Here is a 23,214-nt window from a genome sequence, read left to right as displayed (position 1 = left end):
GATAGATAGATAGATAGATAGACAGACAGACAGACAGACATGAAAAGTCTCATAAGCTTACCAATACACACTGGCCAATGATTTACAATAGGTACCTCCACAATCTAACGTGCAAGCGTTGCATCAAAGAGCCGCTAGTAATTATTTAATGGTGTCACTAAACCCAAACACAACAGTTATGGGTGGTAATGGCTGTGCATAAATTTCCAAAAAGTGGATAGTAGGGACTAGGGTGAGAAGCTCGGTCATGCGGGAGGGGCTCAGAGTAGAGCCGCTGCTCCTCCGCATTGAGAGGAGCCAGATGAGGTGGCTCGGGCATCTGTTTAGGATGCCTCCCGGACGCCTCCCCGGTGAGGTGTTCCGGGCACGTCCCACCGGGAGGAGACCTCGGGGACGCCCCAGGACACGCTGGAGAGACTGCGTCTCTCGGTTTGCCTGGGAACGCCTCGGGATCCCCTCGGAGGACCTGGAGGAGGTGGCTGTGGAGAGGGATCTCTAAAATCTATTTGTCATTCTTCTTCTGATCAATTAATCGCCTCATATTGCCTGAAAACCCACCAGTTTTGGTGAGTGTGTGTACCCTGCTAAGAATGTACAATCCCCTAAAACTCACTCATCAGCACCCCCTGGGAAGTTAGAAAAAAATAGTCCCTGACACCTGTTTCACCAATCAACACGAAATTTAGTGCATGGGTATCAGGATGCACGAAAAAGTCTCAAGGACCCATGCCGGAAATTTAACAGGAAGTCGATCATTTTGTGTCAAGGTTGCCATTATGGGCAAATTTTAGAGCTAATACAAATGAGCTCCCAGTGAAATTATGGTATCTTAGATAGATGGACCATGATAAAGAGGGTGTGAGGGCCTATTTGTTTGCAGCTTGCAGTTTTAATTCACATTATTTTGAAACAAAATAATGACTAGGAAAGTGGATACTTTAGAAACTAATAAAAACACATTCTTCAGAATCTTAAACAGATTACTTTGCATTTTTCTATTGTCGCTGTGCAAAAACGTGGTATTCTTCAAGCGTAAGGAACCATTTGCATACAGGATGCACAAAATGAATGGTCTTTTGTTGCTGCCGATTTATCTGACATGGCTCATGAGTTTGCAGACTTACAGTAGGTCGATATGGAGGAATCCATACCCTGTACCATATCACGCTTACATTATTACCATCTTATGGGAAGCAACACATTGCATTCTCAATGATTCTTTGAACTGCTCAGGGATTAATCCAAAGAAAGACTCTGTCAATCTCTGCTATTCTGCACAATGATAATGTTAAAATGAATAAAGTGGGCCAAGACGATGGTGTGTTTAACATAACAAAGGGTTTTGCTTTCCATTGCTTCTCATGCTCTGGAAAACCTTGACTTCATTCAGGCTGCAGTCAGTGGTAGTCAGTCTGCTCTAAGCTTGTCTTTTATTATTTGCCTTGTTCTTTAAGCTGCTCTGGGCTTCTCTCTATTTCTTAACCCGCACATCATATTTTCGGTCTTCTCCATCCTCTCTATTTCCTTGTTGGATTTTCCTCCTTACTCTATTTCTTATCTCTTAAAGTCTGGTGGTCGTCTCAGGATTAGGTTTTGCAACTACTTCAATATTTTTATTGCTGATGCTTAGTAGTAGCGTGTTAGGTGATCTGGGGTGAAAAATACTAGGCTATGATTGGTGTTTGATTAGAATGAAAAAAGTATCATTTTAAGTTATTCCCAGAGAATTGAGGATGATTCAATGTCATACAATATTGTACCAAAGCCTTGGGAATCACTATGATTTTATATTTTTGTAGTTTCATAATGACCACATACAGGTACAGTTAAGCCCCAAAATGATGCAAAAAGCCATATTTTAGGTTAAAGTGAACTTATATATCTATCCATACATTTTCTTTACCTCTTATCCTGTTCAGGGTCACTGCGATTTGACACAGGGCAGGGCATTGTGGTTGATTCACTCGGGTGAATTGTTGTCTGTCACTATTTTAAACCCTGTATAGTCTACCTTTCAGCTGGGATAGGCTCATGGGTGACCATGAGCAGAATAAGCGGTATAGAAAATGGATTGATGGTTTTAGTTCTGTGGAACCTCGAGTTACCAACTGAATCTGTTCCGTGACACTGTTTGTAACCCGAAACGTTCGTAAACCAGGGTAATGTTTCCCATTTAAATGAATCTAAATGCAATCAATCCGTTCCAGCCGCAGCACATGTTATATTCAACTTGTTTTGATCATTGTGTGGTTTAAAAATAAGTACTGTTCAACATATAAACAGGTGAAAACACAATTTCTGATGATGCAATAACAGTGGCTACGCTTGCAAACTACACTATGCAGTGTCTTAGCCTTTTCGGAACAGTAACGTTTACGTTCACTGTGGTTACTGCTAGCCCTAAATGGCTGCCACCTCCCACAATGCAGCGCAGCTTTGGCATTGGATTGTCGGATGTGGCAGTCATTTTAGGCAAAAAACAAAGATAACTGAAGCACGGAGACAATGAGGTTTATGCGGCGCAGAAAGTTCTTAGCCTTCTGCAGCCTTGCCAAGACTGTTCGTAAACTGAAAATAGTAGCGAGGTAAATTTTCTTATAAAATTTGTTTGTAAACCGGGTGGTTTGTAAACCAAGGTTCCACTGTATGTCAAAACTGACTGCTGTGAAAAAGACCATTAAAACAACAAAGTTATTCCTAGAAATGATGGCAATACAACTGTGCATGTGTTGGTTGGGGGTTCAAAGTATAAGAATTGTGTGGGTGTTGGTTTTCCATTAATGCATTTACATGAGGTAATAGGGCCTGCTTGCCAGACAGAATGTAATTCCCATCTTCAGAATGTGAACGGTAACGAGTCTGACCTCTGACAAGCGGACCATTCAGACATGCAGGGAGAAAAAGAGAGTGCGACTGACCGTAGAGGAAAAAAAAGAATGATCTCTTACTAAATTTCAGAAACATTAATTTACAGAGGCTTTCATGAGAAGAAGGAACGATGGGGGAAAGATTAAATAGTTTCATGCATTGATAATATCCTATATTTTGCGAGCGAAAGGATGGAGCCAAGGGGGATAGATCAACAGATTGACTAAGGGCTGGTATATCTTCTTAATTTCACAGACCCTCATTTACAGGAATTCTCATATAAAAGAGGGGGGATTAAATTGCTTCATGCATTGAAAATGTCACTTTTTTTGTAAAAGAGAGAGGCTGGAGATAGAGGGCATGAACTTGGCGGTCTTTCGGTCTGCAATTCTGCTTATTTCATTTCATTGTAAGACTGCATCCCAAGCCATTGCTCTGTTCATCAGCTCACATTGAATTTTTACTCCACTGAAAAGGAAAATATCACATACTATATTGATTTGTGGTGACATTTAAGAGTTTTGCTAGCCTGAACAAATTACACAATAACTGAATACATATTGCCTGTGTAACTAAATCACACCACAGCTTATTTGTCTGTGCTATAGAACCCAGTTGTAGTCCAAAACAACACTTCAATCAATCAATCAATCACATTGCTGTGTCGTATGACTTCTTTCTCCATTACATGAAACACATGAAACACCATTGCGTATTTTAAATCAGTTCCACCACGCTCCTCTGTGCTGATATTGCTTTAGGTTGAAATGACCCCACAACATACTGTATCCATACCAGTTTTGATGGATAGAAACTCACTGTAGGGCTATGTATCATGAGATGTACAGTATGTACCGGCACGTGCATGTGTCCTTGTGTCTGTGAATGATACAGCAAGTAAAGCAGGAATCCCTTTGTCGTAATTTAGGGCAATTACAGTCCCAAGGTGGGCTATAAATTAGGACTTGAATAACAACAAGGTTTTTGTTAGTTCACTATAATTTGATGAAGGTCGAGTCAAAGTCAGTTAATCGATGATGTCTTAGATTTTTTTTCCTGCACAGTACAGCGATGCCAAACCTTTTTTAGCGCTACGAACCGGTTTCACGTAAAGACATATTTCGACAGACTGGCAATAAAAAGCAAAAAAAAAAAATAAACTTCACTGACTGATTATGTGCAAGAATGCTGTTTTCATTTTTTGCACTAGCACTGCCAAGCAGTGTTCGTCGATGTGATACAGTCCCAACGCAAAGCAATTATTAGTCAATTGGTGGAAAAAAAAAACCAACAACTCATCACTACAACATGCACAATGGTGAAAACTTTATGTTGATGCTAAATAGAACATCAGAATGCATACAGAGAATCCGTATTCAAGGTTTTAACACAAGGCTTTGAGTCAACTCAAGCATAAATATGTTTTGCTTACATAATACCCCAGACAATGTGGCCTGTGTAATGCATTGTATAATAATGTTATGAGGTGCAGGAATATATTGAAAACAATTTAGAAATGTTGTTTTAGATTTTAAATCACTGTGGAGAACATGATCATATTCAACAGTTGGACTACAGTCACGTATGACATAGAGTTGTGCCGCGAGACAGAAGTGGCCCGACTTACGAGTTTTTCGAGATAAAAGCCAACGTTCGGCTGATTTCTTTGCTTTGACTAGTGAGCAAAAATGTGTGATGCGAACGCTGTATGGTGGCAGTGAACTTAATTGAACTCACTTCCTCGCATGCAGCGGTTTGGCAGATAGTGAACACTTTTCAAAAACGCTTCAAGTTTTTATTGCCACTCCCAGTTGAAGTTTACTGTCAAACGAAACATAAAACAAAGATAATTACACATTGCATATTTAAAACAACCACATAACTTGGCCTTTTGAAAGTCCGCTACTTAATGCTAACAATTAATTAGAAACGGCATAGACGGGCTAACGAATAGCATTGGTGTCACAGTGTTACAGCTCTTTAAGCAAAAGATATTTGAACAGAAACTGTGGAGCAACACATCTCGCAAGACTATATAACAATACTCACAGACATATACAGTATATTCTGTAGCCTGTGCGAAGAACGACTAATATTACTGCAGGTTCCTAATGAGCTGAGACCGTCTCCATGTACAGTATATTTGTGTCTGGATTATACTGCCCCCAGGTGGCCAAAGCACACACAGCAGAAGCAACAGCACTATGTCTATTGAGTTGAAGAAAAAGAGATGTGTCAAAAAACTAATTTCTGTACATTCTATTTAATTACGTCACTACTGTATAGCTTTTGTAATGCACACTATTTTAGTTACCAGAGTGGTCATGGAATAAATTAAAATGTGTATCTCAAAGCACCTGCAGTACATAACTTGTAGTCTGCTCTGGCCAACATGTGTAAAACTTCTCTGTTTCAGATGAAATGCACTGACTGAGTTTAGTTTTTATATTTTAAAAATAAGAGTCTAAGTTGATAAATGGACTGGTTTACACAGATGCACATAATGAGTTTTTTCATCACAAATGCAATTGTCACAGGTGAATGCAGAGATCATCCCTGAAATGATGGAATACGCACATGCAAAGACACATGCTGCGTGTCTGTTAAGTTTCAGGAGCTGTCAGTTTAATTCCCTGCCTGTTATACACACATAATTAACTTCCAAAGTACCACTCTGTGAATAGTATCAATTATTTCCTTTCGTTTCACTGTCCTCCTCTTAGTCAGGTGGATTTATTCACATTTTCCGATTTGACAGTGTGTTAATTGAGCCATTAGCTGGAGGTGTGAACGAGAGACGGAGACAAAAACTCTTTGCTTAGGTTCACAAGTGTGTGCATCTGCTCCTTCATAGGTGTTTTGTATTTCATTCAAATAACACCTGTTAATTAATAACAGCTAGATTTTTTGTGTGTGCTATTCTTCCCTTCGAAAATAGCTTTAATGATGTTTGTAACATAGAGAGAAGTACTGCTAGCCCCTGAGTGTTACATTTGCAGATTGCTTGTGAAAAGGTGATGTTAAGTGTGTTAAAGTTCATCTGCAAATTTTCTGCTGTGGATGCACCAAGCTTCGTGCCAATTAATTACCACACTGTAGCAATCAATGAACACAGTTATTGCAATCCCTAATGCAACTGTTTCCACAACGATTGGAATAGGATAGACATAACAGCTCGTGATCCAAAAGCATACCACATTATGTGTGAAACATGGTGTGCACTGGAATAGCATAATGGTAGTTCATGTTAGTTCAGTTTGGACTGAATGGAAAAGAGGGACTGAAACAAAATATTTTTCACAGTTTCCCTGTTGTTTTTGCTTGTCCTCCACTTCATCTCTACAATGTCATAAGTTGGCCGCTTCTGGCAAGATGCACTGCAACTTGCTTGAAGATGTTGGCATCCCTCACATAAATGTTTATAATAACAAGTTTAAAAGGTTAATTTCACACAGTACAACCCTGCACAAACAATAGGAACTGTAAAAGGACAACGACGACACCACTAACCACGTGGACAATGCTATTCAATGAAAGAGCTGTGTCAAATAATCTGGCTCCTGACATGAATTCAACAATATGTTCATTGTGGTTGTAGTTAGCAAACTGTATTCCATCAAAACGAGAGCTGTATCCAATACAGTGGTGCTTTGAGATATGAGTGAAACGACTTACAGGTTTCTTTCCGAGATATGAGCTGTCGTTCGTCCGATTTTTAGTTTTGACTTTAAAGTCTGCTAGCTTATTGCTAAACATATAATGGGAAGCATCATAGACAGGCTAATGAATAGCATCTGTGTGGCGGCATTATAATACTTATAGCAACGGATATTTGAACAGTGCACATGTAGACCAACAATATCATAATACTCATAGGCATACATTCTTTTTTTCCTCTGCGAAAAACGACTACTATTATTGCATCTTACGGAGTCACTTACAGTATTGAGTAGTTGTTACACTCTTTCGTTTGTGGACATGACTGTAGTGTACGGCCCCCGATCATGATGGACAAACTGATTCTTTACATTCTATTTAATTCTGTTCATACTATATATATATTATAAAGTACTATATTAAATAGTGTTATTTTCATTATTAAAAAACACATTACACGTTTTTTTGTATTGTTTTTGGGGGGAAGGCTGGAACAGAGTAATGGCATTTTTGTTTATTTCCATGGGGAAAGATGGTTTGAGATACAAGTGTTTTGCGTTACGAGCATGGTAACGGAACAAATTAAACTTGTATCGCAAGGCACCACTATCTTTTGAGGGCTCCATTTAGCATAAGAGCTCAAAATATTAACATCTTAACAGTTGGTGCTTATGTGGCACTGGCGGGTCAGGAGTGTGACTGATGAAATCACCCTGCTGAGATGGAATTGATTTGTCTATTTCTGTGACCGATACATGGCCAGCGCACAACATCATACTAGTCTGCAGACTTTCGGAAAAATCTTTCAGGGACCTGTTATATGTTGGCATACTAGGGCAGATTGTTTTGACTAGGTTATGTTATTTTTGACAACTTCATGTTTCGATGGCTTGTACTTTTGTACTTGCCCATTCCTTTACTACCAGCGGGAAATTAATATATTTGTATTTGTTTGTGGTTGGTTGAACAAGGAGCATGGTGGCGGAGTGGTTTCCATGTCAGTCTCACAGTCGAGAGATCTGGGATTCTATTCAAAGCTATGGCCCGCCTGTGTGTAGTTTGCATGTTCTCCCCTGTGCTTGCGTGCATACTTCACTTCATCCACATTCCGTAAACATGCATGTTAGATTCATTGAAGGCTAAATTGTCCATAGGTGTAAACGCAAGTGTGAATGGTTGTTTGTCTATTCGCACCCTGCAATTGGCTGGCGATCAGTGTAAGGCGTACCCAAAGTCAGCTGGCAAATCCTAATGAGGACAAGCGCTATATAAAATGGATGGCTGATTTAAACAACCATCTGCAGTCAACGTCTGTGATTTTCCCATCCATGTGTTCAGTCTGCATTGGTCAAATTTGTCCTCTCTCCCACTGCGCATAGCATGTTCTTCCCGACACACTGATTTATTTGTCGAGGTCTTGATGGATCAGGCCCACCAGCAGGGAGCATTCACATTTGCTCGATACCGGTGACAAAAGGACTTTTTCACGTGGAGAGGCCATGGCAAGGAAAGAGAGTATGATTGACCACTTGCCGGTAGTAACGCTGGGTTTGAATGCATAAGGCATTATGCATGTTATAGAAAAAAAAAAAAACTATAACAAAAGTAAGGCAAAAAAGGCTTCTGGGCACTACCAAAGAAAGTTATGATCCCATGAGTTCTCTAAATGTACTCGAGTGTAACCGATCAGTTAGAAGATATTCAAACAAAGGCTCCAAGACAAGATACTATTCAAAATGTTCATGCATATTCACTCTAACTCATTAAGAACCCACTCTGAAATAAATATGGAGATCCTTGTTTTCTTCTCTTAGTTTATCTTTTAATTAAGAATTGAGCATTCCAAGTCCAATATCTTTTATATTATATAGGAAGCTTATCCTGTTGTAAAACCTAGCTGGAGAATCAAATTAGCTCAAGTCAAATAATCCTCAATAATCAATCAATAATGGGATTTGCAATTGAAACTGATGCTCATTTATAATGATGAATAAAAAAGTATGAGGCACTAATTTTTATGAAAAATAAACATGAGTACCTCATACAGAGAAAGTTTCTTCAGTTCATTTAAAATTTCCCAAATATGTCTTAAATCATTATTCAAGTATATTTCTAATTTTCTAATTTTAACTGAAGAAAGAGGTAAATTATGCATGTGTGTATTACAGGCCTTCTCCCCTGTGGTTCATTAGAAGCAATGGAATTCAATGACCCAGAAACTAATCCAAGTCCAAATCAATTAGTAGACATACACATGCATACATTTGAGCTGCTCATTACAAAGACAAACTTCGCCTCGCAAGGAGGGGTTTCATCTTTGAAGATGCGTCAAATGGTGTATGATGTTATGCAAAATAGAATATTTTGGTTAGCTTTAATGGTTGAATGTGGGTGAGGTGCCAGTATGAGATGATTAACAGGATGTTATTTCAGAGGGGTTTGCAAGGTTTGCACAACACATATATTAGGAGAAGCCTCATTACTTTGGTGGCCTCAATTTAAACTATCACTTTCGCACATTAAAAGTCATCCAACACTTTATTTTACATAGGTCTCTATTGCGACTTATTGGGCTAATTCTGGGACTTTGTGTAAATGTGTCCTGATATGACAATAAAATGATTTGAATCCTCTTTTTTCTTTTTCAACAAATAATAATCCAAATGGAAAAAGACAAAAACACTTCGAGCTCATGAAAACTCATTCAGATTGAGCAATTTCACCATGAGCAACCTTATTTGCTAAAAATTATGGGTACCAATAGCGACAATACTAAACCGGACTCTGTATTTATTTGGTATCCAAATCTATACCAAATCTTGCCCTACTGCACATCACTAAGTGGTACACCCTGGATTGGTCGCCAGCCAATTGCAGGGCAAACAACCGATCATCAAACCACACAAAAACAGAGTCGGAGGAACCGGTTTGAAGTGCCACTACGGACAATAAAAATGGCAACTAATAGTTAGCGGGATACTCGTCTGCTTGCTGGCTACTGACAAGGTGCCCTTGAGCAGGGCATAATCCCCACCATGCCAGATCAAGTGGTGCAGCACTCTTTGAACCTCTTTCACTCTAAATCTGTCCTAGCAGTCCTGGCTGCATGTGTGTGATTGGTTCTGAGTGTGGTGTGCAACAATAAGTATACATCCACAGAGTAGGAAATGAAATTTACCCTTGAGGTAAAGGAATAAGTATAATACATCAAAATTCAAAATAAATCACACTCACCTTTACACGTTTTTGGAATGTGGGAGGAAGCCGAAGTACCCATGCATGGAACATGCAGACTCCACAAAGCTAGGCTGGGGCTGGAATTCAAACCCCAAACCTTATGACTGTGAGGCAGACGTGCTAACCACTCCAGCGCCGTGCTGCCCTTTATTTAGAATAGAGGGATGGATCAAACTGTTAATATAATCTTTAAGCAGTATTATATCAGGCTGGTATATTTAAAATTGTAGAAATCAAGTTGAAAACAATCAAACAAATAACGAAAAGACAACCTTGGCGGGGCAATGACGATAATAACACATTGAATATGGAATCTGTTCTTGAACGCACCTTTGTGCCAATCGATTGCATGGTGTCAAATGGTGGCTGTCACATTTGGTGCACTGTCTCTTTAACAAAGTATCAGGCAGCCCTGTTGTGGAAGCGCTGGTCAGTAACTGTGGCCAGGAACGGACGCTTGGGAAGGAATCCCAAAACTTTCCCCCAAGTGTTTACCTCACACTTTCACGTCGTTTCCAGTTCGTACGGTGTTAAAACTACGTGTGCTACAAGTGACGCTCGACGATGAAGTGGATATTACCGAGGAGGGCCTGGAGAAAGGAAACATGAGAGGGGAGGAAAACTTGTGGAATGATGCCTGAGCGACTGCATGCCTCCCTACAAAGTTCAGCTAAGGTAGCTAACGTAAGCTAGCTGTGCTGAATTGGATGGGAAAGTTTGGAAATGACGCGAAACTCCCCTTTGTCACACTCTCCCTCGACTAGAAGACGGGGGAGAGCAACAGTTAACCATATACGTGGTGTGTTTGTAACGGAATGCTGCCGTGCTGGGCTTGTTAGCGCTGCTAGTTTCCAGTAACGTTACGAAGCTAATATAATCAGCTAAGTGACAGCAGATGATAACCAACCTCTGCCCAGGCAAGTGCACAGTGCAGTGCAGTGCAGTGCAGGGAAATGTTACGAATATAACCTGCTCTGCACCTCAAAGGTACACAAAGTAAAATACGCGTTGTCTGCTACCAGTCAAAATGTGACCGTCTAAAAGGTATCTTAAATGCAGTATAAAAAGTGGAATATTTTAAAGTTAGTCCAGCGGTGTTTCCCAACCTATTTGAACCAAGGCGCCCACTGTATTTTAGAAAAATCATTTGACCATAAAAAAAGTGTCCTAATCACATGGGTTATGGTTTGATGAAAACCAAAATGGGAACTTTTTGGCCATAATTCTAAAACGTATGTTTGGCACAAACACAACACCTACAGTGAATCACGGCGGTGGGAGCATCATGCTTTGGAACATTTTTTCTTCAGCCTTAAACTTTCGACAAGGCGAAAGGAATTACGAACAGTGCGAAATAGCAATCGGTGTTAATACTTTCATGCTTCTGCCAGGAAAAAAAAAAAAAACATGAAAAAAGTCGGAATTTATTTGGGGTTAATCAGAGACACTTGAAATGGTGACAGGTGTGTGCTGACTTTCATTTAACTGGAGTTTGAATTTGATTGGTTAATTCTGAACCTAGCCACGTCCCAGTTGTAAGAGGGTGTGCACACTTGTGCAATCACAGTACAGTGGTGTCATGCGATCAGATTTTGATTCGTTCCATGACCGCACTTGTTATTCAAAACACTCAAATCATCCTTTCCCTCTGAAATTAATGAAAATGCCATTAATCTGTTCTAGCCTTTTCCAAAATACAATAAAATTGTTTGAAATGTATTTATAAGAAAAAACAGCACTCTTTAATATTGTATTTGATAACCCCCCCCAAAAAAACACACTAATGACATAATTAACTGGAATGTAAAGAAATTAAACAGTTTTTGCCACACTTTTTACTTCTATTCAATAGACATTGTGCTGCTCCTGGTGTGGAGGCTTTGGCCACCCTGGGAGCAGTATAATACAGCCATTCAGTTATACAGTGCTGTACATAAAGACCGCCTTTGCTCCTCGGAGAGACCGTAATATTAGTCGTTATACACCTAGGATAAAAAAAATATGCCCGTCAGTGTTGTTATGTCTGTCTACATGTGTTGCTCCACTGTTTGTTCAAATATCTGTTGCTTTAAACATTATCACACCGCCACACAAATGCTATTTGTTAGCCCATGTATTGCGTTTTCCTTTATGTGTTAGCATCAAGCTAGTGGACTTTAGTGAAAGTTATGTGGTTGTTTTAGATACACAACGTGTAATTATCTTAGTTTTATGTTTAGTTTGACAGTAAACTTCAACTGGGAGCGGCAGTAAATATCTTGAACCCTCTTTTGAAGAATTGTTTACTGTCTTCCAACTGCTGCTTATTGTGAAATATGTTAAGTTTTTGCACGCAAGTCAAAGCAAAAAATCGGCCAAATTTGGCTCGTATCTAAAAAACTGCACCACTGTATTTCAATTGTTAATTTTTACTCCCCCTCTCTAAAATTTTTAAATGATTCATCAAAATTTTTATATCACTAAAGCCTGTCTTTTGAACAGGGGTGTGTAGACATTATATATCCACTGTATATTTGACGTTAACGTCACAGTATTGTGGTTCAGTTTACACCACAAGTCACTCACTTTCCCTTCCACTCGCTTGTATGTTTGCTTCGTTCAGGCTTCCAGTGTTCCTTTTTACTACTCTGCAGTTACATCCAGTACGACACAGCGCTCCTGGCATCACCCAAAACCAAAGGGAAGAGTCACACAATGAAGGTGACGGTGACATTTGGGCAGACGGGTGTGGTGGTACCTTGTAAAGAGGGATGGACTGTGAGGGACCTCATCCAACAAGCCACTCAGAGATACAGAAAACTGCTGGAACAGGTACTGTCAACTGGGAACTTGATCGCTGTATCATTTTAAGCGTAGATAGTCATGACATGTAACTACTGTTCTTAAAAAAAAAACAACTCAAAACAAAATCCTTCGAATGGGGAAAACACAGGTTCCTCGTGTGACTGCTACTTGACTCTCAACTGTATTCCAGGTGCATCTCAATAAATTAGAATATTGTTGAAAAATTCATTTATGCCAGTAGTTCAGTAAAAAAGTGACACTCGTAACAGATTCATTCAATACATAGGAAATTACGTTTCAGAATACCTCAATTCTTTATGAAATATACTTTATTGATTTAGTTTCTTGAGAAGGCGATTTTCAGGTTTTGTCATGAAATATTTCACTCTGTGTGTAGTGAATCTAATCTGTATAGTATACATGAGTTTCACCTTTTGAATAGAACTACTCAACTAAATTAAGTTTTCCTCAATATTCCAATTTATTGAGATGTATATGCCCAAATTCACATTACAAATGATGGGGAAGTGTGATACACTATACTACAAATGCAAATACAAATTTATTCCAGTAACTTCCCTTAGACTTTTGATGCTTATAATAAGAATAAAAACATTTTTTTTAGTTCAGGACTATAAATCACTGACTTTATTTGTTGAAGTAATTGGCATGAGTTCCTCTGCATTATCCACAATAACTTCCGTTTGCAGTGTCTGGTTGTGCGTGTTACTTCCCCTTATTGTTTTTACTTGTCAAAGCAATGAAATCTTGCAGGCTGTAATTGGATTGAAAAGACGAACAGAAACACTGACTTTGTTAGTCCAGTGCGAGATATAATTGTGTTAAAACCACAATATAAAATCTATTCATCCTTAAATGTGCATACATAATGTGATGTGAAAGAGTAAAATGTAAAAATGTTTGAATATAAATGAGGAATGAATAAATTCCACAAATATATGATGCATGCTTTTATACTGTAGTCCACCTGCACAGTGGAATGGCATGGCAGTGGCGAGCTATTGTACAGGCTGGGATGAAATATGTCCAAAAAGATTCTTTATGACAGCAGAGATGTATGAGTCACTTCAGTGTGTTGCAGTAGTGTGTACTATAGGAGATGGGATGTACACTGTTAGATCACTCACCTGATGTTCCTCCTTGACTCATATGTTTCCTCTTGTCATCGAGTGTAGCAGCAAAATATTGTGTGAGCAGTACACTTCAGTTAGGGATGTTAATGATGACTAAATAACTCTTTCCATACCAAACAATATGTATAACACACACAAATAGATCCTTAACATGAACAAAACGACAGCCTCCATTTATTAAGCAAATTTCCCCCCTAAAATAGCAAGACAGTTCTCATTTACAGTAGTCGTATTTCAAAATGATATCTGAACAATTACTTGCAATTGCTGCCAGACTCTTTATGTTGATGTTAACTCATTCACTGCTGTGGTTCTTTATATCCGTTTACTGCTGCCGATGTATATTTTTGTCCAGTTTTTCATAGGGTAAGCGTGCAAAGCGTCTGGCCCAGCTTGTCTGTGAAATTCAGATATGTAAACCGCTGTAAGGCCTATGAGATCCCTGTAGATATCCGCATTGGATCGCTTTGGGTTTTAGATCAGCACAGCTTTTGAGTAGAACATAAAGATTAGGGGCGGCACGGTGGACGACTGGTTAGAGCGTCTGCCTCACAGTTCTGAGGACCGGGGTTCAATCCCCGGCCCCGCCTGTGAGGAGTTTGCCTGTTCTCCCCGTGCCTGCGTGGGTTTTCTCCGGGCACTCCGGTTTCCTCCCACATCCCAGAAACATGCAAGGTAGGTTTATTGACAACTCTGAATTGCCCGTAGGTGTGAATGTGAGTGCGAATGGTTATTTGTTTGTATGTGCCCTGCGATTGGCTGGCAACCAGTTTAGGGTGTACCCCGCCTCCTGCCCGATGATAGCTGGGAGAGGCTCCAGCACACCTGCGACCCTAGTGAGGAGAAGCAGCTCAGAAAATGGATGGATGGATAAAGATTAGGGGGTTAATATCGGCTTGTCATGTCAATTAGGAGGGAGAGAAATGCCAACGCGTTGGAAGCCGGACAAGTTTAGGACCTCACACTTGACCTGAGTATGTATATGTATTGTATAAACAGATTGTGTAGCAGTAGTTAGTAGAAAGTGTGGTTTGTGATTCTGAGAAAACATTATGTAGTTCAAGGCGTGAATGAACAGCGCAATGGAAAAAAGCCAGTGAGTCAGTGTCGCTTGCAGCCCTTTTATTAGTTGTATATCTGTAAAATAATTACCATTTTGCCATCAAAAGCCATTTCTCAGTCGTTTTTTAGTTGTTTTTGAGAGTTTGAGATGTCACAAAAACAAAAACTATTGGCAGCGAAGTTTCTTTTCGCAAAAGCTTGTGTTCTCCGCCTTTTGCTCGGAAGCCTGTGTTTTTGCTAAAACCAACGCGTGTTCTACTGCTGATCATGAAAGAACGGAAACACGTTATTTTTCTGGTGAAAAGAAGCTAGTCTACTCTTTTGTATGTTTTGATTCTTATGTTACCACAGAACAGTGTGTTCTCTTGAAAGATCAGTCATAAAAGATCAGTCAAAATGCTCCAAGACTGCTGGCAATATGGAAACTTACATACCAAATCAAATATGTCACATAGACAAATACATTCCTAACAAGCCTATTTTTCGTAAAATAGCAAGACATGGGCCATAAGCTATTTCAAATTTGATGTTTATTGTTTTCAAACACTCCAACAAGAGGCCCAAATGCCTGAAATTACGTCTTCCATCACATTTATTGTCAGTTTTATAGTAATAAAATGTTTTATTTTAAGTACTATAGAAATGCTTTTGAAGCAGAATAACTTTCAGAATATATTTTTTTTCCTTCCTGAAGCTATAACAGTTATTAAAATATTTGTCGTATTTAATATCATAAAAGGACCCTATGATTTCCACATCGGCAAGTCTTTGCCAAAGCAACAGAGGTCCAGCTCGCCGTAATTGCTGCATGAAAAATTAAATGCATATCTGACCTGAATTGCGATGCTCCAGACAGAAGACCCCTTGACAAGGTTCCCACTTAAGTTGTGAGTCGGTGTAAAATGCAAATCGCTCCCTCCTGTGATTCCTTTATGACTGCAGTTGATTCCCGATGCTACTCTCAGGGCAGCAATCCTGTGCCCCCCATCAGGCAACCAAATCTTCTCAGTAACCTCTTTAATACTGGCTGTTATTTCAGGAGCACACCTGATATATGGTTAGATGGCCTCAGTCGGGCTTGATAGAGAGATGTTGATGTAGTATGTTCATTCTCTTCCCCATTACTGTTTTAGCCTCTTCATCTCTTTTCATCTGTCCATATACAGTATCAACTCTCCATGCGCTACCATGTGTTTTACCCTATCATCCAGTTTATCATCCTTTCTTTCACTAGTGCAGGCTTAATTTTCTACATCGCCTCAACACTTGCCTCCCCACATTTGAACTCTGATTCCTCCTTCAATACTACTTGGTAAGATAACAGTGTGCCATGTATAACGGGAGATGAGAAGCCTGTTCATCTTTAGGGCCCTAATATGGAAGAAAATTTGGCTATAGGGTTAATCTATGATCAATTCATTGGTCGTATATGTATGTGTGTGTGTGTGTGTGTGTGTGTGTATATATGTGTATATATATATATATATATATATATATATATATATATGTGTATATATGTATATATATATATATGTGTATATATATATATATATATGTATATATATATATATATATATATATATATATGTATATGTATATATATATATAAGTGAACAGTAAGTGTAATACCAAATATTGGGATAATATACAGAGATACTAGTGAGTCAATTAATTCCACTTTTGAAACACAGAGATTATGAATGTTAAGAGTTTTATGCCTTTAGATGAAAGATTGGCTGGGAGGCGCGGGTAGAAGACAAGAGTTAATTTTTCTGGAGAGTTGCCAGGAAGTTCAGTGCTTGTTGGCACACTTCTTAATTACCTTCATCTAATAGATAAGCTGATGGTTGTGTGCTATTTATTAAAGACTTTAAAACTTTATCTGGCTTAGCTTTTGCTCAGGCATTGTCCGATTTCAGTAGCCTGTCAAAGCATTGAAAAGTGTACTTACGTGAGTAAATCTAAATCCACACATCTAGAATATTGTGAATATTAGAGTGTATCTATTCTTATTTCACTTATTGCGTTTTTAGAAACAAACTGCTAAATCATTTGTGAGCTAATATTTTCATTTGCATGAATACACTTGACAAATCTGAATGTAGGTACATATCAGGGTCCTTGCCTATGTGGTTTTAACACGTTAGTTGGAGGAAGAAAGCGGATATTTGACCAAACAAGTGTATAAAATGGTAATAATCTGGGCAGTGCATTTTGATTGGGGCAGGAAGAAAATAAGATACATCCAGGAATACTCTATGTTGCTCAAGCTTTACTTATCCATTTACGTACGTTGCTTTTTCAAAGCCCAAACTCATCTATTTTTACATTTGTCTTCCTCTATCTAGTAGTAAAGTTTGAGCTAAAATTGTGAATGAAGAATCGCCCTGTGGGTTCTGAGTTGTAGAATATGTCTGGTGAACAATGGTGAGTTATGGTTACCATGACGTTTTCCAACCCCACAACCCCTTGTTCCCTTGACTTGATTTCCACTGAAGACACGCTTTGTCAAAGACAAGTCATGTGACGATTAAACTCCAATTCAACATTGATTCAGAAATCTTCTGCATTTATTAGTACTGTAGCCAGAGGTACTGTAATGCTGTATTGACGTGGATAGTTGAGACTTGCTCTCAGAACGTCCTTTGTCTCAGTTGTTTTATGAAAACCATTGACAGACCTGTGTCCCTGAAAGAGTGATTTAATGATCCACAACCTTGTAACATTTTGATTCATACCTGCTCTAAGGTTATTTCGTGATTTATGTTTCTGCATGTGACTGTACAGAATTTGCCAGTTAGTATGCCGCTTCACTGTGTTGTTTAACAACCAACTCTGTGTCGAAGGCTGTCCAGTACAGCATCTCTGTCATTAATCACAGACCTAACACAGCGGATAAAAGGAGTGAAAAAAGCAGCAAGAACAGTCCAGGTTAAACAGTGAAGTAGCTGTAATCTATTGTAGATGTCCAGCAAAAAAATTCTAATATGTGAATAAAGAAACAATGATGAGGTAAAAAAAAAATAATGTACCGTCATTACCAGATAACTAGCAACCTTTTACTGCTCAGTCAATGTCTTTCTGTCTCCAAAGTGTTCTGTTTTCGTACTAGAGCGGCTCCAACTACCGGAGACAAATTCCTTGTGTGTTTTTTGGACATACTTGGCAAATAAAGATGATTCTGATTTATTATTTTCACTAAATAAGGTCCAGTCAAGATGTACCAAGCTGATAAGTCTCCTAAACCAAAAGACGGAACGCTGTAATAAAATAAAAAATGCTTCAACAGATTTTTATCATTAAGGGTGTTTTCAGATATGCAACTTCATCATCCATCCATCCATTTTCTATTCTGTTTATCAACTGGTCTGTGTTTGCAGTTATCAAGGGAGCCTGTCCCTGTTGACTTAGGGCCAGCGGCTGTGTATACCTGAAGCCAAAAAAAAGCTTCCCCCCCCCACGTAATTTTTTTCTTATTTTCACCAGGTTATGCCAAATATTTGTATCTACTGTATTGCTTCTCTGTAAGCTCAAGTAGTACATGTTTGTTTTTGTAAGGTCATCAATCCCTTAAAATATTTGAGAATAGAGGAGATTTTACTTCTCCTTAACTATTCAACTTGGGAACCATGTTTGTGGCTTAGACACGAGTACACAAAGACAGTATATAAGTTTTATTCAAGTTGCATATTATTGACTTGCATTTATTTTCCCTTTTGTATAGGAAGGGGAATTTGTGGTTCGGACACACCATGTTGAATACTGCGATGGGGGGATTCTGGACCCTGATGATACACTTAGTGATCTTGTGGAGGACAAGGACAAGGTAAGAACTTGCCAAGTGTGCTGTCCAAAAGCCACACTTCCAACATTAATTCTTTCATGCTCTAATAATTTAGGTTGAGCACTTCACAACCAGGATTATTGCAGAAACCTGCTGGTTCCTAAATTTCCTGTCAATGTGAAACTTGTTTGTTGGCATGTTATGCTGTTATTAAATGGCAGTGTGTATGTGACTCACTCATGCTGGTCAAAGCTGTGGTATTAGTTCCGTGTCAGAACTTCAGTTACTATTGGGTTTTATCATAACTATATTTTCCTCACGTACCTCAGGAGGAGCAAGCTGGCAACTCTTGTTCTTGACATGAATACATAAAATTGATAGATTTTAGTCAACCATACTGTTTGGCAGATGGTGAACAAGACTTAAAAAAAAAGAGGCCAAGTGCTTGCGTGAAGCTGTTTTTTGGCATCACTATTGAAGTATATAGTATATACTATATAAATATAAAAAAAAAACTATATAAGAAAAGAGTATGAAATACAATTACATAAATACAATTACTCAATGTATATTCATAGATAATTTTACACTACAGACTATTTGAATCCCAGGATGCACGTCTGGAAACAATGAGTCCCAGCCCTGGAACGATGGAGCAAATCATCACGGAATACAGTAATCCTCCACTATACAGTATCATGGTTCTTGCTTTGCAGTCACGCTATAGTGCAGATTATTATTACAGTTGTTATTGTTATTTTTTATACTATTTGTACAATATTTTGTCTTATCCATTGCTCTTGCTCTCTCTCTCTCTCGCTCAATATATTATGTTGTAGCTTGCCGTGACAGCCAATTTTCAAGGACAATATATTTTCCCCAAAACTATCATGATAAACGATAGTATCGTTGCTGTTTTTTTATGCCACTGATACGATGGTATTAGAGTGTAATCGTTTTTAAGAACAACCTTTTTAAGAACCATTAACTTTTAATTCTGAAGAATATTGAACATTGGCATTGCAATGTAGAACAATAAATAAAATATCTTAGATAAATAAAAATATAAATTAAACAGACCCAGGCTCTGTTCAGCGAAAAATGCATTTAAACAAATATTAAACACAGAGGTATAGAGTCATTTACAGATTAAAGAGAGTCAAAAAATGTCTTGAAGCCTGCCAAAATTGAACGAATGAAAACCAAAAAAACAAAAAAAACCATTGTATGCTTTAGTTATTTTTCTTCTTTACTCCTGCTTTCCCTGCTGCACCTCAGACCGAAACTCACTTTGTCTGTGTTGTCCCAACTCTGTCCTTCTCCTCTTTGGTCAGCTTTAGAAATTTGTTATCAGGACCTTTAATATTGAAAGATGACATTCTAAAGGGGACAGATTGTTTCACATTCCAGCTCAAGCATGTTTTTGTTTCCCCGTCCCCATAGCTTCATACTCTATGCACAGTGCTTTTGAAGCTAATAATTTTTCCACTGTGGTCTTTTTAATCTTTTTATGTTAAATCACCGAATTTCCAACAGTTGTAATAAATAGTGTTTTGTGCCCTTTAAGCCGATATGTCCCTGCTGAAAATTTGAGGGTTTCCCAAATGTTAAATCTTCTCATGAAATAACATGACTAGGGTTAATCTTTCCCTCTCGTGCTACAGAAGCAAAGTAACTGGCTATCATAAGCTCTAAAATAAAACTATCCTTTTGCAAATATTTAATTTGGGAAGCTGAGGATATATATGAACTGAAGACCATAAATCTGCGCAGAAGATAAATTGCTTGGTTTGTCAGAAGGCAACAAACTATGTTGCAAGGTTCCCCCCCACACAATTAATCTGCAGCAGGAAAAATGAATCTTGGAAATGTCTAAAAAAGATTTCTGTGTGACCCATCTTGCTGCCATTTTTATGCAACTGACCAACTAAGAGTGCTCTACTAACAATACCATTTGGCCATAGGGGCACAAGTTGAAAATAAGATACAGTGTTCACCATTATTGGCCCCCATGAAGTTTAAGTACTAAATGTGAAATATCTCCTGAAGAAAATTGATTTTTCTATAGAGAACTTGTTTGATACAAAAGAGTAAATGATGAACAATATTCTATGGAGAGATGAAAAAAATAGAGCCTTTTAGCAATGCACAGAAACAGAATGTATGTTTTCTGTCTGACGGCGCAATTAAGTCTTTAAGGAAAAGAACACCTAGCCAACAGTCAAGCATGGGGGAGATCCATAATGCTGCGGGACTGCTTTCTTGCATCTGGTACTGAAGCCCTTGACTGTATCACAGGTATCATGAAATAAAAAAATTATCAAGAGATTTTAGAGCGAAATGTCTCACGCAGTGTAGGAAAACTTGGTTTGAGGCGAAGATAGCAAGAGAAAGACCCAAAGCACAAATAAAAAAGCAGACAGGAATGGTTGAAAAGGAAAATAATTGACTGTTTTAAAATGGCCAGCAATGAGTCCTGATCTCAATCCCATTGAAAATCTTTGGTGGGAGCTGAAATGTGCCATAGGGGAAAAGAACCCTGCAATTGTTCAAGAGCTTGAACAAATTACAAAGAGTGGGAGAAAATACCATCTGAGAAGTGCAAAAAGCTTATAGATGGATACAAGAAACGTTTGGAGGCTGTCATTGTTGCCAAAGGGTGTGCAACCAAAGATTTAGGAGTTGTGCCAATATTGCTGCGCATGCTGTTTTCTGTTTTTTTTTCTCTGAAATTACAATATCTAAGTTGAAAAAAAAACAAAAAACATTTTTTTCTTTGTCAAATTACTTTGGACCTCCAATAAATAAGATCCTGACGATATAGGTTTGATACATTTCCATTTATTTCTGAAGATATACAGGTTGTGCAAAAAATAAAGGGGTGCCAATAATGGTGAGCACGACTGTAAATGGTGCATTATTCATCTTTTGAGGTGTGAATACTTGGTTGCACAACTACTACTTGTCTGCTTTGTCAACACAGTGATGTACAGCACATGAATGAATGGCCTGTAATCCCAGATGAATCTTTTACTACGAGAAGACTGCCTGGCCAGTCTTTAAGCGCATGCGCGTATGAATACTGAACAAACATAATAGACGTATTGTCTGGGTCTCACCTAAATATAGAATAATGCCAAACATGTAAACAAAAATCACCTTGGCCGCTCAAAAGAGCTACAGTATATTCGTAGCTAGCTGCAGTAGTTAATAGTTTTAGGGCCTGATTTACTAAAAGGTTTGTATATGCAAAAACAGGCACGGACTTGAATGTGCACGCAAACAGATGTGGTAGCTGATCTACTAACCGGGCACTACCAGGATTGAGTCTGCCAATTGCACTAAATTGCCACACAGTCCATATTGCGCATTGTGAGAGGAGTATTTACAAATTGAATAATTTAGCACACGCATGGTTGATTTTGCATCTTTAATAATAGCTTGTCTGAAAGGCAGGTGCAAACTAGCACACAAAGTGGTGCCAGCATAGCACAGGCAAAATGAACTTTTCCGCTTGTGTAAACATTTTTGAAGTGACAATAAAATTATCCAACATATCGTCTATACTGCAGTGCAATTTTGGAGCTTCTGAAGGATCTACAGGCTGACTTGAACCCAGTCACAAGAAGGAGTCATGTCATATCACCTATGACAAAACTCCTTTCAAATCTGCATTTTTTTTTTTTTTTTTTTTTTTGGGCTCTGGGTCATTTCAGCGCACTGACGATTGGTGCTGGCCTTTCCCAGAGCAGTTATTCGGCTGTACTACCCCAAGTTTTAGACGCAACATTACGCAGGATGGGGACTCTGGACGAGTTAAATCAAACAAAGCATTGCTTTATTGCGGTTGTTTCCCCAAAATTCTTGGAACAATAATTTTTTACAGTGTTTACTTTAAGACAGTAATGTTTGTTCATCTCCTCCACTAACACTTCCAATTCCATCACTTCAAACTTAATTTTTCCCTTGTGGTCCTCTCTTAAATGTTCAGTGGTGAAAACCGTGAGAGCTACCCAAAGCGCTAAACCCTCTTTTAAGTATGGTATCTTCACACTTTTTACACCTGTGACCAACAACTCTCGTAATCTGTTAGTGAGTGAACACGCAATCCATTTATATGTGAAATGTCACTTGACGATACCCAGAAAACAGGTTAATGGACTTTCTGTGTATGCTACGCCAACGAGGATCATTACGGGTTGATGACATGATAGTTTAATGCCGAACTTGCCAGAAATGTATTATCTTTATGGCTGATGTCTTCAGACAAAAGTAAAATATGTGTGTATCATTTATTTATACAAATATGCTGTACGTAAACAAAGCCTAAACACCGTCTATTGTCATCTTTGGTGGCTGTGTGGTGATATGTTGTGTCAAACAAAATACATTGTTGATGTTTAAAGTAGGCTTTACACGATCAGGATATTTGGGGCCGATCATCGAGTTTAAAAAAACGATAACCGATCACTGATCCGATCACAAGATGGAGGAATGTGTCTATTTAAATGACCTGTTCATTTACTGTATATACTTGTGTACTTAATTGCTCAAAAAAATATATTTACAATAAATAATGTATCTTTGTTCCTCTATTTATGCCAGTGAGGCATAGTGACAGACCGAACAAATGAATGGTCTTCTATTAGATGGCAGGAAGTAAATATA

General features: G+C 38.5%; 1 protein-coding gene and 1 long non-coding RNA gene across 4 annotated transcripts in view; one reads left to right on the top strand and one right to left on the bottom strand.

Annotated features, from left to right (window-relative positions):
• Positions 1-10,175, bottom strand: part of LOC133486327 (uncharacterized) — a 43,748-nt gene extending 33,573 nt beyond the window's left edge. Inside the window, exons 1-2 of the long non-coding RNA XR_009790990.1 lie at positions 10,093-10,175; positions 9,760-9,907 (exon numbers count right to left, since the gene is read on the bottom strand). This is a non-coding gene — a long non-coding RNA (uncharacterized LOC133486327). The remainder of the gene's footprint in view (positions 1-9,759; positions 9,908-10,092) is intronic.
• Positions 10,176-10,184: 9 nt separating this feature from the next.
• pard3bb (par-3 family cell polarity regulator beta b) overlaps positions 10,185-23,214 on the top strand; it is a 144,568-nt gene continuing 131,538 nt past the window's right edge. For 2 of the 3 annotated variants that reach the window (XM_061791267.1, XM_061791266.1), the window contains exons 1-3: positions 10,185-10,437; positions 12,396-12,573; positions 18,487-18,588. In XM_061791267.1, coding sequence (XP_061647251.1) covers positions 10,412-10,437; positions 12,396-12,573; positions 18,487-18,588 — 306 coding nt within the window. In that variant the 5' untranslated portion in view covers positions 10,185-10,411. Of the gene's footprint in view, positions 10,438-12,364; positions 12,574-18,486; positions 18,589-23,214 lie in introns of all 3 variants that reach the window. The other variant, XM_061791268.1, reaches the window with a different exon arrangement.

This window comes from Phyllopteryx taeniolatus, chromosome 12, assembly GCF_024500385.1.
Source record: "Phyllopteryx taeniolatus isolate TA_2022b chromosome 12, UOR_Ptae_1.2, whole genome shotgun sequence".
NCBI lineage: Eukaryota > Metazoa > Chordata > Actinopteri > Syngnathiformes > Syngnathidae > Phyllopteryx > Phyllopteryx taeniolatus.
Note: the sequence above shows the minus strand (reverse complement) of the source record. Positions and strands in the feature narration are given on the sequence as shown.